Here is a 16,488-nt window from a genome sequence, read left to right on the forward strand (position 1 = left end):
CTAACGCTTTATGTCTTGTTTCGGGAGGTTCTGTTGGAGCTCCTCAAAGACCTAGCTTCCTTCCTAACAAATAGGAGAACATGACCACGGAAGATTTCAGTGGCTGTGAAGTCCAACACCCAGCAAAATCAGGACAAAAATGTGTATCCTGTAATGACAACACTAAATTATACTTCCCTCTAGGAAGACAGCGCACTCCTGATTGTGGCTTCCTGTTTGCACACTGTCTGCTGATGGCCTTTTTCAGCTTGACCCTTTCCCTTCATGCTTTTGTTTTGAACTCTGACTCCTTAGCTTGCAGGTGTGTTTTCCCAACACACCTGGCCAGAGAAAACAGCAAAAATGGTGGGAGAGTCCTGCCACTTATAAGGGGGTTATTTAGCCGCAGAAGGAGGGCAGGTTAGCTGCAACAGCCTGAGTGCTGGCGTTGGGGCTGAGCTGTTGGAGGCTTGACACAGCTTTTCTGAGAACTAGACACCTTTTCTGGAGGTTGGGGGTGGGGTGGTAGGGACAGATAAAAATGTAATTTTTTTTTTTTCGGGCAAACAGAAACCCACTTTACAAGGTTTCTGAGGAATGCTGAGTGTTTACCAGATCAGAGTCCAGCCTGGGCTGAACTCAGACTGCCATCTTGGGGGGCTTGAAACCCGGCACTGCTCAAGTAGGAAGGAAGGAGCTGAGCCTGGGAAGGGTTGATTTATTCAACCCAGGCACCCAGACAACCACTGCGGTCAGGTCGGAAGCCGGGGATACATAATTCCAGAGGAGAGGGAAGAGGTCCTGCGGCACAAGCTGCTTCTGAGAGCGGGTACCAGGCTGGGGCAGGGAGGGTTCTAGCTGTGAACAGGAACAGCTCTCTCATAGATTGGGGGGCTTTATGAGCTTGGGGGCTCTATGGAGCTAGCTGGGCCAGGAGACCAGTGGTTTCTGGGTAACTGACCTGAGCCTCATGCTGGTCCATTCTAGATGCTAAAGAGTTACTCCCCTGTTAGTCTCTCCACATCTTGTTCTTTCCCTGCTTTTCCATCTTTCCCTGCAATGCCTGAATCTTTTCCCTCCCCCTGCTGCACACAGTCCCTGCTCACGGCTCTAGAGTAACTGTAGAGAGATTCCTGTCCCTCTCTTCTGCCTCAGAATCTCACTGTGACTATCTGCCCTGCAGGATGCAGTTGTTGAGCCTGTCCTGGCTCGGCCTGGGCCCCGTGGTGACCTCCTCATGGCATCTTCTGCTGCTGTTTGTGGCCTCCTGGCTCCTGGCGAGAATTCTGGCCTGGACCTACTCCTTCTATGAGATGTGTGCCTGCCTCAGATGCTTCCCTCAGGCCCCTAAACGAAACTGGTTTTGGGGTCACCTGGGCACGGTGGGAATGGCAGGAGAATTGGTCAGGTTGGGTGGATGTCTGCTAACAGACATGAAGAATGGGGATCAGGGATTGGGGGGCAGCAAAAGGCTGGGGCTTAGGACAGCAGAAAAGCGAGGGAGCCCCTCACTCCTCATTATCCCAGCACATGCGTTCCTGGCATCTCAGGACACCCCTCTGCTCTGAAGCCTTTCTTCTTTTCTTTCCTGCCCCAAGCCTGCTTCGAGTCACAGTCCCGCCAGGACCCACGGTCTCAGGTCTCTTCGCCTTATTTGTACAGGTGCTCCCAGCATGGAGTGCACAGAGCAGGGACATTCCTGATCCACTCAGTTTCTGCTGCTGGAGTGGAGGTCTCACTGTGGCAGGTCCAAGGTCTGGACCCTCTTACATCCATGTCTGTTGACCTCAGGCCAGTGCCTGCACCTCTCTGGGCTGTTCCCTGCCCTATAGAAGCTAGATGACTTCCCTAGCTCCCCCCACAGGGGCTCTGTTGGGCAGTCTCCCTCCTCCAACTGTTTGGACATTGTCCTTTTTTATCTTGTCCTCTCAAGGTTTATCAGCTGACTCTAATGTCTACTTTGGGTCAAAGGTGAGGAGTTTTAAAAATTTGTGGTGCCAGAATGTAACACCCAGGGTCTTGCGTGTGCCGGGCAAGCACTCTGTCCCCGAGTCACAGCACAGAAGGGCCCCTTTCCTTTCTATTAGGGACCACTATGGGGGTGGGGCTCCAACTTGGCACCCTCCCCTCATCCACAGTGCCCCTTGCTCCTCGCTGCACTGGCTTCCTCTTGCTAGAGCCACGTCGCGAATTTTGGTGTCACCACCAATGCCACCGGCACCACAACCTCTGCCCTTCCAGCCCCTCCCCGCCCCAGGGAGTCCTTCTTCTGTACATCCCAGTGCAGCAGCCTCTTCCCACGTCCCTGTCTCCTCACCACATTAGATCAGATTTGCATCAGCACTTATGGTCTGACCTTCTTGCCAGTTGGGTTTTCTTTCATAGACGTTTGAAAAATCTTCACTCGCCCATGTTTTCTGGTGTGTTTTTCACAGGTGATGTCCATCTGTGTCCAATACGCATCCTTCTGTACTAAACCTTCCTGAGTGCTTGCTCTGCAATCCTGGAGTTAGGCTTTTCCCTGCCTGCTGCTCATCCTGTCAGCCTTGTGATTTCCTGGTCACTGAATCCTGACTCCACCATGGCCATCTCTCCGCAGCTCTCTGCGGCCCCTTTTTTCCTGTGAAGACCTTCCCAGGCTTCAGGATGACACCCAGCTCTCAGTGGTCTCTTAGTGTCTGCTGCTGGCTCCTTTTTCTCCTGACCTTTTCACATGGTTCTCTACCTCTTCCCATTCCTTTCTCCCCCCACCCCACGCCGCCTTCTTACAGGTCCAGCTCCTAAGTTGGCCATCAGTTCTCTCCTTAGATGACTTCCAAGTTCACATCTCTCCTGAGCAGGGAACCAAAATTTGAAACCCTCCATGATTCTTTGCTGCGAATCTGGGGAGGTGCCTGCCCAGAGCTGATGTTAGTGGGCTGTACTGGTTCAGGAGCAGGGGTGGGGACCCAACGGTGAGTGCGAGACTGAGCCCTGGGTAGAAGGAAATTAGCTGTGAGTCCCTCCTAATGGAAAGGATGGAGGGAGGGAGAGGGCTTGAGAAAAGGATGACTTAGACGTTGGAGATGAGAAGATTTATATGAGAAGGATTCCACAGAGACAAAGGGAGATACCCCCCACACATGGGGGGTGGTGAAGAGAGAGAATGAGAGAGGAAGGATGGGGACATGTACAGGCTTGCTTCTCTGTTGCTGTGAGAAAACACTATGACTAAAAGCAACATGGAGAGGGAAACATTTATTCCATATTCCCATCTGTCCTGGAGGGAAAGCAGAGCAGGAACCGAAGCAGAGACCTGGAGAAATGCTGCTTATTGGCTCACGTTTGACTACCTTTCTTATAAGCCCCAGGACCACCTACCTATGGGCTGCACCACAGATAAAAGGCTGGTCTTCCTGCATCAAACCTTAATAAAGAAAATGCCCACAGGCTTGCCTGGAGGACAGTCTGATAGAGATATTTTCTCAGTTGACGCTCTCTCTTTTCCAAGATGACTGTGTCAAACATTGACAGAAACCAGCAAGCAGAGAGGAGTGAGCAGATGAAAGAAATGGAGAGAAAGATGAAGAGGGACAATTATAGTAAAGAAAAAATGCGCATATATTTAGATTTAGCTCATAATTTTCTTCTTTAGTTATATATCACATCTTTCTATGTCATCTAATCATATGAGCTATCATGTATCTATTTATATCGTCTACCTACCTATCTGCTTTTATTTTGGCCCATATCTATTAATCTGTACATCTGTGTATATGTGTGTATATATGTGTGTTTATCCATAAATCTTTCCATCCATGTATCCATCCATCTATCCCTTATCCACACTTAGATCACAAAACAGAGAGATGGGGAGAGTTACACATCTGAGAAAAGTGTGTAGACAGACGTGGATACAGTAAGAGACACACGTGGTGAACCCCCATGACTTACCAAGAGCTCAGGATAAATCACCTAAGTAGGAGGCTGAGCAGGATGGGGTGCGGTGGGCACAGAATGGGAACATCCGAGACACTTGCCAGGACAGCTTTCTTCATCCTCAGATCCAGAACAACGAGGAGGGCATGCGGCTGGTGACGGAAATGGGCCAGACCTTCCGAGATGTCTATCTCTGTTGGCTGGGACCCGTCATCCCTGTGTTGAAGCTCATTGACCCTGCATTCATTGGCCCCCTGCTCCAGGCCCCAGGTATCCGTTCTAGGATCTCAATCCTTGGCCTCTGCTCTGTTTCCTATCCAAGCCCTTCCCATCCTTGGATTGACCAGGCTGAGAGACAGGGATGTATTTGACGGTGGCCATGTCTCTGCAGCTAACCTGCTGAGTGATTGCGCTAAAGTCCTAGCTCTCCCTTGCTGCTGGAATCTGTTTGAGCTGTGAGTGATGGAAGCTCAATCCAGTGTGATCTAAGCCAGGAAAGAGAATCATCATGTTGGCTCCGCGATGTAGCTTAGGGATAGGACACTTGTCTACCATGCACAAAACCTTAGGTTCTGTGCCTAGAACTAGAAAGAAGACTCTCCATTGTGGATGTTTATGTGTGGGTATGTTTATGGTAAACGTTTATTGTACATGTATGTATGTGGGTACACATGCATGTGTGAATGTGTGTGTGTGTGTGTATGGATGCATGGAGGCGAAGGGTGGAAAACAGCCTTGCTTGTCATTTCTAGGACCACTGTTAACCTGACTTCCTGGAGCTCACCAGTTAAGCTTGACATTCTATCCAGCAAGCTCCAGGGATCTTTCCTGTTCCTTCCTTCCCAGAATGGTACCACCTGATGACATTTTTACATGGGCTCTTGGGGGATGAAATTTGGGTTTCCAATGCTCACAAGGCAAGTACTTAACTGATGTCCAGGAGAGGGGTCTGTAGATACAGTTCCTTATAGTGCAATCAGGAATCTTCATATTCTGGTTTTATTTTCCTCTGTGAGGACCTTATCTTTTTTCTGGGAAAGATGGCTTCTAATCATTCAACCATCAGGAAAATTCCATGATTCTAAAGAAAGTTATGGAGTCTATCCTGTTTCTTCTGCTTAGTTCACTGAGTCTTGGCTATCCCAGACACCTTGGATAGAAGTGACCCAAGCTGGAGGGGATTAGGGACACATCCTCTGGTATGCAGAGAACTGTCAGATCCACCGAGCCCAGAGGGTCAGCTGGGTCTGGTTGGCCGTGGGGCTGCGTGGCAGCTGATGAGGACAGAAGACTTCACAGTGGGCACATGGCTCTGAGAACAGAGGAGCCCTTGATTTTGAACACCCAGGGCTTAGTGTGGCATAGCGGGGAGAGCTGGAGGGCTCTGGGACACATCTAGGTCACATTCGGGACTGAATGGGACCATATTTAGATGCCAGTCTGGGGTTATGTGAAGGGCACAATCAGGTCACATCAGACTGTCACACACTGTGTTGTGTCATGTCTGGATAACATGTGCCCCGTCATATACGCCAGGATATGCCAGGGCATGTCGGAAAGCCACAGTTGACAGTGTGTCCCATGTCTGCAAAGCCACACGGTGGACCATGTAGCAGCCATGTGAAGGCGTGCTGAGGCATGTTGTGCCCTGTGAGGCTGACCTTTGCTCTCCTCACTGCTGCAGTGTGCTCTGGTCTGCCTCATCTCCTTCCTCTTTGCTGCTTCCTTGTTCCTGTCCCCTTCTTGCCTGGCTGTGCTTGGCGGGGAAGTGCACAGTCCTGGGGCTGGGAGTCCCTATCCCTCCCTAAGTCCACCATCCACCCTCTCCATGGCCCCTGATTGTTCTTCTTCATGGCAGCTTTGGTGGCCCCCAAGGACATGACTTTCTATGGCTTCCTGAAGCCCTGGCTGGGTGAGTATCAAGGTGAGGGTCAGGGGGCACTTTGGGAGTCAGAGAAAGGTCCTGCCTTTGCCCATTGCCATCCTGCCCTCCCAGGGGATGGGCTCTTCCTGAGTGCTGGTGGCAAGTGGAGCCGCCACCGCCGCCTGCTGACACCTGCTTTCCACTTTGACATCCTGAAGCCCTACGTGAAGATTTTTAACAAGAGTGTGAACACCATGCACGTGAGTTCCTCAGACTCTGGGTCCCATGGAGAGCCTTGCAGAAAGGGAGTGGCTTCAGTAGATGTTTTCTGAACGTGTATTTCTGCTGAGAGTCCTGGGAGATCAGTTTCCCCGTGTTTAAGATGAGAATAGTAATCTGCACTTAAAAGGTGACACCGTGGAGTCACGCTCCTAGCATGAGGATGGGCTTGCTGCAGCCCATTGTGTACCTCCTTGTACAGAAGGTCTCGAGCGCCAACGCGCTAATGTTGAGAATTGCATAGTAGATCTTGCTACTTAGAGTATCGGTCTCTGTTCACGACCTTATACTGACCACGGTCACATGAAGTTGTATTCCCAGCATTGGGGAGACTGAGGCAGAGGACATTGGAGTTCAAGGGCCATCAGGTCTTGGGTATAGTTCAATTTTAGCTAGCTAGCCTAGCACAAGGCCCTGGTTTCTGTCAGCAGTATTGAGGAAAAAAAATTAAGTTTTATTGGCCTTGGTAAGCCAGTCACACCTTATCATCCTGAGGGAATCATTACTTTGCTAGAATTGAGATCCTGGATCCATGACAGAGAGGGCAGAATGCTCAGTGTCTCTCCATGCTACCTTTTAGCTCCAGCAGCACAAGCTCATTTTCACAACACTCTTCAGGCAAGAACAAGTTCCCGGTTCAGTTCAGGTTATGGAGTAATTAAGAATACTTTGGCCCATTTCTGTAGCCGCTTACCACTGGGTCAATGGCTGTGATACGGCTGAGCACCTACCGAATGCCAGTTTTGTGATCTGTGTTGTCTGTCGAAGTTTCTGTGTTGATCTGAGGGAGAGGTGGCAATGCCAGTTACATTGTAGATGGTGAATCTGAAGGTCATGAGATCAGGGAGCTCATCCAAGTTCACGACCCAGAAGAGAGTGTGAGTGGAAGAGCAGACATTGAAGTACGACCTGTGGGGCAATAAATGAGTTTAATTGAACTGTTGAAGGCCTGATTATCAGTAAGTGGAGAGGACAGCGGCCTGACCCAGGGCACACAGGAGGTGAAGGTGACTGAAAGCTCTTGACTCCTAACCTTGCATTTTCACTTCCTACAGATTTCCTTCTGTTCCCATCCAAGTCTGATCTTCTCTGGGGTCGGGTAGTTAGCTGAGGCAGAAGAGCAGGAGGCTGCCTCCATGGAAGGAAACATCTATTCTGATGTTTCGGCTTGGGCAGGGTTTCAAAGAGCCGAGGTTTAGCTCCATCCCTGTTTTCTTCTCTAAAGGCCAAGTGGAAGCGTCTGGCCCTGGAGGGCAGCGCCCGTCTGGAAATGTTTGAGAACATCAGCCTCATGACCCTGGACAGTCTGCAGAAGTGCCTCTTTGGCTTTGACAGCAACTGTCAGGAGTGAGTTCCTGTCCTGGGGCAGAAACCTGAACCATGGATCAAGAAAGAAGGTTGTGGAGGGAGCACTAGTGGTGGGAGCAGAGGGGACTCACTGAAGGAGGTGAGAGGTGCCATTGAAGGGTGGGGGCACGGGGAGTCCTTCTAGACAGTTGCAGTTTTGGGTTAAGGCAAGGAGGTGCCGATATGTAAAGAAGGCAATGAAGAAAACAAGGTTGGAGGACGATTTAGGCTGTTTGTTTGCTTGTGGGTTTTTTTTTTTTTTTTTTTTTTTTGTGACAAAATGTCTAAGCAAAACATGTTGGGAAGGAAAGACATTTTTCGTCAGTGGTTTCAGTCATGGTGGGGAATGACAGGGCAAAGCAGCTCCCACCATGATGGCTGAGAAGTACAAAAAGATGTCTGAGCCAGGCAGTCTTTGTCTTTTTCCCCTTCGCATCCAGTGGTGTGAGGCTGTCCACGTTGAGAGAGGGTTTTTACCTCACCCACATGCAGATGTGTGCTTTCACTGATTTCACAGATGCCTCTCAGTCTTACATAGAAGACGCCATCACAGACAGTTACACAGATAGTTCTAAAGAGCACACACCTTTTCTTTCCTAGCCTCCTCTCCCCTCTCCTTCCTCTTTGCTTTTCCATCCTTCCTTTACCATTTTTCTTTTTGACAGCATCTCAGCCAGTCATTGGTCTGGCCTAGAGCTCACTATGTAGATTAGATTGGCCTTGAGCTTCTGATCCTCCCGTATCCACCTCCTAAGTGTTGGGATCACAGTCCAGGAGCTACCATTTCCAGCTACTGGCCAGATCTTAAAGATGTATGGTGGTACATTCCTTTAATCCCAGCACTTGGGAAGGAGAGGCAGGTGGATTTCTGTGAGTTTGAGGCCAGCCTGGTGTATAGAGTGAGTTCCATGATAGTAAAGACTACACAGAGAAAACCAGTCTTAAAAATCTAAGCAAACAAACAAATAAACAAAGATGTTGACTGCACAGCCAGAAGGGTGTGCACTCCAGCCTGAGTTTCCCAGAGCATGAGAGAAGGTGTCTGTACCGGGGGAAGTCCTAGTCACAGTGAGTTTGGGCATTCTAATCAACACAGGAGCTTCACAGAGATACAGGCTGCAGGGAACCTGGAGGGAGGGTCTGAGCCTGGGCAGAGTCACAGGAAACCAAGGGTGAAGAAATGATGACCACATATGCCCTGGGATCCTGGGTCAGGGACTACTTGTGGGGAGCAGGAAACAGAGAACCAATCGTGTATGCCTTTTCTGGATGGATCCTGGTCCTGGGACTCTGGCTGGAGTTTCTCTGGGGTTTCTGTGTGCTAAGTTGCTTCCTCTCTCTGGCCTGCCCTGCAGGTCTCCCAGTGAATACATTGCTGCCATCTTGGAACTCAGCGCTCTGGTAGCAAAAAAGTACCAGCAGCTCTTCCTGTATGTGGACTTCCTGTACTACCTCACTGCTGATGGGCGACGCTTCCGCAAGGCCTGTGACCTGGTGCACAACTTCACAGATGCTGTCATCAGGGAGAGACGCCGCACTCTCTCCAGCCAAAGTGCTGATGAGTTCCTGAAGTCCAAGGCTAGGTCTAAGACTTTGGACTTCATCGATGTGCTCTTGCTGGCCAAGGTGAGCATATGTGGGAACTAGGTTACTGGAACCTTCATGTTCAGTCAAGAGGACTAAATATTCAATCAAGAGGATGCCAAAGAGCCTTGGGTGGTACTTGTAAAGTGAAGGACAGGTGAGAAAGAAGTTTAACAGAAGTGTGTCTATTGAACGCTGTTTGGAAGCAGCCAGCAACAGCAGGAAACCGAGAAGGACAGTGTGGGGCAGGCTCTGGGGGCTGGGGGAGGGACAGCAAGACAGAGTCCTATGCACACAGTGGCTATCAGGGCTGTGTCAGGTCAGGGTCAGGAGCCCTTTGAGTGGCACGAATTGAGGGTTTCATGTCTCCAGGATGAACATGGAAAGGAGCTGTCGGACAAGGACATCCGAGCAGAGGCTGACACTTTCATGTTTGGAGGTGAGGGTCCCTGTGAGGCCACGGAGGAGACAGGGCTCAGTCAATCCCAGGGCCTTGGTTTCTTGTGAATCTGCTGCAGTTTCAGACACTCTTCTCCTGGTTCTTTTCATCCGGTATTTCTGTCTACCTATCCATCACTTCCTGTTCTCCCTGGAGCTTTAATACCTGTGTACTCCTACATTGTGGTGCTCTGAGGTGGCCAGAGATCCATGTTTGCTTCTCTGCCTGCAGGCCATGACACCACCGCCAGTGCGCTCTCCTGGATCCTGTACAACCTGGCGAGGCACCCAGAATACCAGGAGCGCTGCCGGCGGGAGGTGCGGGAGCTCCTGAGGGACCGCGAGCCTGAGGAGGTTGAATGGTGAGCACGGTACCTTGTGATTTCTGCTGCTGTTATAGCTGTGAGCCACTTGCGGGGTGCTACTTTCAATTTTCCTTCCTTCCTTCCTTCCTTCCTTCCTTCCTTCCTTCCTTCCTTCCTTCCTTCCTTTCTTTCTTCTTCTTTTTTTTGAGACAGGGTTTCTTTCTGTAGCCCTGGCTGTCCCAGACTCCCTTTGTAGAGCAGGCTGGCCTTGAATTCACAGAATCCGCATGCCTCTGCCTACCCAATTCCTGGGATGACAGGCAAGTGCCACAGCACCCAGCTTACTTTTGATTATTATTATTTTTTTGATACAGAGTTTATATATGTAGCACAGGCTGGCCTGGAAGTCAGTATCTTAATGCCTCAGCATCCACGGTTTATAGACCCAGTTTGGACATGTATCCATGTAGTCAATTAGCATCCAGTGCATTAGGGGTCATCATGACCTTTCAAGCCTAATTTCTCTTTCTTGATTCTCATCCCCATCTCCAGCATCATCCCTGTGACCTCTTTTTGTCCTTCCACCGCTTGCCTTTGATTTACATTCATTGACATCTCTTCTTTTAACTTTTTGTGTTTGACCTCATTGAAATCCTAGAATATAACCTTTGGGTCACATGTCATTTGCTTGGTGATTTGTAACAATTCTTTGAAGTATATGTGTATGTGTGTGTGTATACATAATCTCACACACACATTCACACACATACCACAATTGTAGATATCACTGACTCTCTCACATGAATTCTAATTTGGTCCATGACCTCTTAATATACAGAAGTTATTTTTCATGTATATTTATCCCTTCATTATTTGTTCTTACACTTTCTACTCTTAGACTTTGAAACATTCATAGCGCTAGGTCATAAAAATGTTGCTTTCCCTGGGAAAGCATCTGGGAAGGGATTGGTCCAGTGGAGACTTGGGAAATTGGTAGAGTTGTAGGAGGAACGCTTTTGTTCTGCGCTGTGCAGAGCAGCATCAGCAGTTTAAAGTAACCAAAAATTCTGAATATTGTCACCCTAAGGAAATGACAAATCTCTGAAGTGACAGATAAGCTGATTAACTTTGAAGGTTTAGTGTTTTAGATGTAGGGAGGAATCTGCCTTATATGTGGATGAGACAAGCATTTTTGTTTTTCCTTTTTTTTTAGACAGCTTGTCACTGTTGTGGTGGTTCCCAACTTGCTGTGTAGCTGAGACTAGCCTTGACTTTCAAATCCTCCTCCCTCCCCCTCCTCAGAGCTGCGATTCCACACCTGCTTAATTTAGCACTTTTTGTTTGCTTATTGTTCATTTTCTGAAGCCCTCCTCTAACCTATCTATGCACATCCCAGCAGCGTGTGGACTGTCTCCAGCATGTGCCGTGTTTTCAGATAGTTGCATGCCTCCTCCCTTGGATTCCACTTTTCATGCTCCTGTCATGCAGTAACAGTTTTAAAAAGTTGTTTTCATTTTTACTACTATAGTTTTGCAATAGGTTTTAGTAAATGATGGGTGGGCTCTTTCTTTTCTTTAAAAAACTTTTTTTTTTTGAGGCAGAATCACACTGTGTAGCCCTAGCTGGCTTGCAACTTATTATGTAGAACAGACTGTTCTCCAGTTCAGAAATCCACCTGCCTCTGGCTCCAGAGTGCTGGGATTCCAAGTATGCACCACCATGCCTGGCTCCCTCTTTTATTTTTAGGTTGACTTATCTTTGTAAACTTTAACTCTTCCAATTAGAATAAGGTTCTTGGGTACAGACAATTCAGTTGTGGGTACTTGCTTAGTGTGCAGGCTCTGTGATGCCCAGTGCTGAGAAAGAAAGACTATCAAGTTCCTACACAAAAAGAAAAAAAAAAGAGAGAGAGAGACTTGGGAAATTGGTAGAGTTTTAAATAGAGAGGGTGTTCATCAGGAAGGGAAAGAGTTGGTAAAAGGGGGCCAAAGAGGGTGGGGGAGTGGAGGATGAACATGGTCAAAATACTTATGCGTCTAAGAAAATGCCAACAAATTCTAGAAAGCAAACGATTCTGGCAAGATGTTAATCACAGTGGCCTCTAATATGGAGTTCATCTAAGTATGAACATGTCTAAGTTAGGGTTCTACTGCTATGAAGAGACACCATGAGCAAAGCAACATATAACAGAAAGCCTTTACTTAGGGGCTTGCTTACAGCCTCAGAGGGTGAGTCCATTATCATTATGGTGGGAAGCATGTTGGCAGGCAGGTATGGTGCTGGAGAAGTAGCTGAGAGCTACATCTTGATCTACAGGTGGCAGGCAGAGGGAGAGAGACGGAGAGACTGAAAGTGGGCCTGATGTGGACTTTCGAAACCTCAGAGCCCACCCGCAGTGACACACCTCCTCCGAGGCCACGCCTCCTCCAACAAGGCTACGCCTCCTACTGCTTCCCAAATAGTGACCAATTGGGGACTAAGCATACAAAGATATGAGTCTATGGGGGCCATTCTCATTCAAACCACCACAGAATACTTTATGGATTTTTTTCTTTTACAAATTTAAATTAAGTTCAGTGTGTGTGTGTGTGTGTGTGTGTGTGTGGCAACCAAGTAGGCTGCAGTCAGTTCTCTTTTTTACACCATATGTGTCCTGGGGATTGAATTTATGTAATCAAGCTTGACGGTAGGTCCCTTTACCATCTGAGCTGTTTCACCAGCCCAGGACACAGCATTTCTTGTAGCCTAAGGTGGCCTTAACTCCTGATCCTCCTGCCTACACTCATGAGGCCTGAACGCCTCCTCACTCAGGTCACTAAGTTTTTAAAGATTTTTCATTTTGAATGTATGGAAGCATTTAAAGAGATCTTTTGAGAGGTGTGGTTTCCTTATAAATATGTCTAATGCCAGGTTAAGCTTTCTTCTGGTAATTTTGTGATTTTCATTTTTAAGGCTTAAGTTTCAATCTAGAGCCATTCTTGGTAGCTGATCTCTGAAACTTCAGAAATTGGAAGATAGAGGGGTTAATCCTATAGGCTGAGAATGAGACCATTAATTACCACAAGTTAAAGCAAAAACTGAAGAAAGCTTTAACTAAATCCTGGCCAGGTTGGTGGACTGTGGCTATGTCCATCTTTGGGTTTCCACAAAATGGTCCTGAGTTGCAGTTTGCAGGTGTTTAAAAAGGCAAAGCCCTCAATTCACCACATTCCCCATCAGGTCCTATGAGGGGCAAACATCTATCCTGCCTAGTACCTCCTGCCTCCATTTGATCAAGCACATCCTTGTAGTTGGGTCTTGCTGTCTCCCATAAACAATAGCCTCTGGCGCTTCAGGAAGTCTCTGTGCATGGGCAAGGGCCTTACAGATCAGAGGCATCCCAAGGATCAGGAGTTCCATTGCTTGAGACTTTAATTCATTTGGAGTGCAATTTTTCAAAAGACTGAAGAAGGTGATGGGTTTGGCTCCTGGATAATCGTGTGGTGTGTTCCTTAGGGACGACCTGGCCCGTCTGCCCTTCCTGACCATGTGCATCAAGGAGAGTCTGCGGCTGCATCCTCCTGCTACAGACCTGGTCCGCCGCTGCACTAAGGACATTGTGCTGCCTGATGGCCGAGTCATCCCCAAAGGTGCCCACACACGATGGGAGGAGGCCCCTGGGTAGGATGGTGGTAGCGCGGATCTGGCACTTACTGTCCACTCCTCCCCAAAAGGCAGCACATGTGTCGTCAGCATTTTCGGAGTTCATCACAATCCTTCAGTCTGGCCGGACCCTGAGGTGAGGCTCCTCTCTTCATCTCTAGGACCTGGGAAAGGGGCAAGGTTCCTACTTGGAACTCAGAATCTGTCATTTTTCTGAATCTGCTTATGTCTTTTCTGAGCTGGAGGGACCTACCAGTTTCGTTTTGCTTGGCTTGCAGGTCTATGACCCCTTCCGCTTTGACCCTGAAAACCCGCAGAAGAGGCCACCTCTAGCTTTTATTCCTTTTTCTGCCGGGTCTAGGTAAGACGAGAGGGCTTGGGGTGAGGAGGTGGGATCTGGGTCTGGCTGGGGAATCCAGGGGATCTAGAGGTCCCGGGTTGGGATGCTCGGGTTTTGGGTCACCTTCCCGGCTCTGCACAGGGTATGCTAAAGGCCAGGAGAGCTTGGCGTTGGAAGGTGAAGGGCGGACTATTCTCAGAGCCCTGTCCTGGTCCGCCAGGCTCCAGAGATGCGGATAACCAAGCGGCGTCCCAGGCGTGTCCTCGTCCCTCCTGCCCCTCATGCTGACCAGGCCCGGTGGGGACCCTGTCAGGTTGGGTCCGAGGACGCTTGTCTGGATCCGGGCACAGTCAGAATCCTCACCCCGTCCTCCCGCAGGAACTGCATAGGACAGACTTTCGCCATGAGCGAGATGAAGGTGGCGCTGGCGCTGACGCTGCTGCGCTTCCGCGTCCTGCCGGACGACAAGGAGCCGCGCCGAAAGCCGGAGCTGATCCTGCGCGCAGAGGGCGGGCTGTGGCTGCGGGTGGAGCCGCTGAGCGCGCAGTGACCCCACGCCTGGCCTGGGACCTCCTCACGCACCTACCTCTACGCACTTCAGATTCACTGAGCGCCAGGAGCGGCTCTAGAAGAAAGCAGATCCTGTGTCGGGGACAGGCTGGGTTGGTGTCTCTGAACCCCACCCCCGCTTTTGTTCACCTTTGGCCTCTACGCTGATGAGCGTTTTCCTGAGCTCAAGAATAGGGTTTTATTAAAAATAATTTTGACGTACTCTTTGACAACCTCACACATGCTTTAATGTATTTGGATCAAATTCATCTCCATTTCCCTTCTTACCTTCCTCTTGGTTTCGCGCACTGGACCCCTTCCCAGCCCATACCTTCGAGTCTTGCCTGGTGGCACCGAACCTACAACCACAGCACTCAGGAAGCTGGAGGATCTGAAGCTGAAGGCTTCGTCTACTTTCAGAGAGAGAGAGAGAGAGAGAGAGAGAGAGAGAGAGAGAGAGAGAGAAAATATATGTAAAAAAATTAAAAAAATTTTTTTGAGACAGGGTCTCTATGCATGTAGTCCTGGCTGTCCTTGAGCGCCTCAGGTAGACCAGTCTGGCATTCAAACTCTCAGAGATACTCCTGCCACAGCCTCCTTAGAAGTAGGATTAAAGATTTGTGCCACCTGGTGGCTCTGTTTTTTTTGTCATTGTGCTTCCTCTCTCCTCACCTCCTCCTCGTGCATCATGGACAACATTCCAGTAGCTACACTCCTGAAGAAAAATGATAGCCCCTCCCTGCCCCCTAGGTAACCATTCCGTGTCAAGTGCTCCTAGCTAAGAGGGGGCCCTCATGTGCACCGCCCATTGATGGGGTGTTGATGGGAAAGTGACCACAGCTGCAGTGAGTTCACGAGTGTAACAGACATCTTATGTGCAGAAGGAGGTTTTCACGGCATCTCTCCCATCCTTCCGTTCTGAATTCTACCGCCCCTTCTTTGATGCTCTCCCTGAGCCTCAGGAGTGGGCCTGGATATCATTGTCCCATTTAGGCTGAGCATTGAAGTTACTTATTCCCACCGCTTTGACCAGTTATAAGTGTTTCACTAACAGCTGCTCACAGCAAAAAAGATGTTTCTCGGCTGGAGAGATGGCTCAGAGGTTAAGAGCACTGACTGTGCTTCCAAAGGTCCTGAGTTCAATTCCCAGCAACCACATGGTGGCTCACAACCATGTATAGTGAGATCTGGTGCCCCCTTCTGGCGCACAGTCACACATGCAGGCAGAACATTGTGTAAATAATAAGTAAATCTTAAAAAGAGGTTTGTCTGGCCAAGGTTGAGAGTACCACTGCTCTGTGGGTATAAGCGTAAGTGGTTTGGAGACAATTTGACAACATATCCATTTATCAAAACAATGACCTTGCCATGTAATTTGGTGAGCTTTACATGGGTAGGCATGAATTCTCCTGTGGAGCAGGCTTCAAATCCAAGAAGGTGCTTGGTTGTTATCAAAACATTCATAGCAGTATGATGTTAATCCACATATCCAGAAAGCCAGTACTGTAACGTTCAGGGTTTAGTGCTGGGTAACACCGTTGGTGGCTTTTCTCCCCCAGCTTGTTGCCTTCTACTTTCTGACACTGTGAAAGCTAGCTGGGAGGGAAGAAGTTTCCAGGTCAGTTCCAGGGTGATTTCTCCATGTTTTACAATGGAAGTACACTGTATAATCAGCAGTGAGGCCTTCCCCTCTAGTTCTTCTGGGCAGCTAAGATCAGTATAAAGAGTTTGTATTTTGTTGGGGGCTTCTAGAGCATCCCTAACCAACAATCAAACATGGACTTACTCCCGTGAGAAGCAGAAGTCAACTGTAGGTGTTTGAGCAGGACAGGGATTCAGGCTATGGGCAGGTCTGATGCTCTGCTGTGCATTCTAAGACCATCTGGTAATGTATGACCTGTCCTAGTTCCTACCTCCTCAGGGGGAATTTTATATATTCCCTCCTCTGTCTACACAGCAGCCAGAAGAGAAAGCCTTGTGTCCTTTATCACTCTGTGTCGTCCTTTGAGGCAGGGTTTCTCTGAACCTAGGGCTCCTATCATTATTGTTGTTTCTATTGTTATTATCACATTGTGAACTTGGGGATTGTGTTATTTACTGGAAAAAAAAACAGTTTTTAGTTGTGGTGTGGCTCAGCCTTACTACACACCCTTCATCCAAGATAATTCTTCATGGATATTGTAATCAGGATTAAATAAAGTCAATCATAGGTCAAGAGTTGGAGCAAGCAACCAATTGACAGG

The 16,488-nt window shown here is 48.8% G+C and overlaps 1 protein-coding gene and 1 long non-coding RNA gene across 2 annotated transcripts; one reads left to right on the plus strand and one right to left on the minus strand.

Annotated features, from left to right (window-relative positions):
* Positions 1 to 1,163: 1,163 nt before the first annotated feature.
* On the plus strand, positions 1,164 to 14,483 carry LOC129680331 (cytochrome P450 4F5-like). The gene is made up of 12 exons (XM_055611928.1): positions 1,164 to 1,361; positions 4,023 to 4,167; positions 5,756 to 5,809; positions 5,894 to 6,021; positions 7,266 to 7,387; positions 8,743 to 9,013; positions 9,344 to 9,410; positions 9,642 to 9,771; positions 13,210 to 13,343; positions 13,428 to 13,492; positions 13,635 to 13,717; positions 14,075 to 14,483. The coding sequence occupies exons 1-12, from the start codon at positions 1,164 to 1,166 to the stop codon at positions 14,244 to 14,246; spliced, it is 1,569 nt and encodes a 522-aa protein (XP_055467903.1). The 3' UTR covers positions 14,247 to 14,483.
* Positions 13,108 to 14,192, minus strand: LOC129680333 (uncharacterized). The gene is made up of 2 exons (XR_008720676.1): positions 14,060 to 14,192; positions 13,108 to 13,520 (listed from the first exon to the last, which is right to left on the minus strand). It is a non-coding gene; the product is annotated as an uncharacterized LOC129680333 (long non-coding RNA).
* Positions 14,484 to 16,488: the final 2,005 nt, after the last annotated feature.

The sequence above is a fragment of the Psammomys obesus genome, unplaced genomic scaffold, assembly GCF_907164565.1.
Source record: "Psammomys obesus unplaced genomic scaffold, mPsaObe1.curated_primary_1811, whole genome shotgun sequence".
Classification (NCBI taxonomy): domain Eukaryota; kingdom Metazoa; phylum Chordata; class Mammalia; order Rodentia; family Muridae; genus Psammomys; species Psammomys obesus.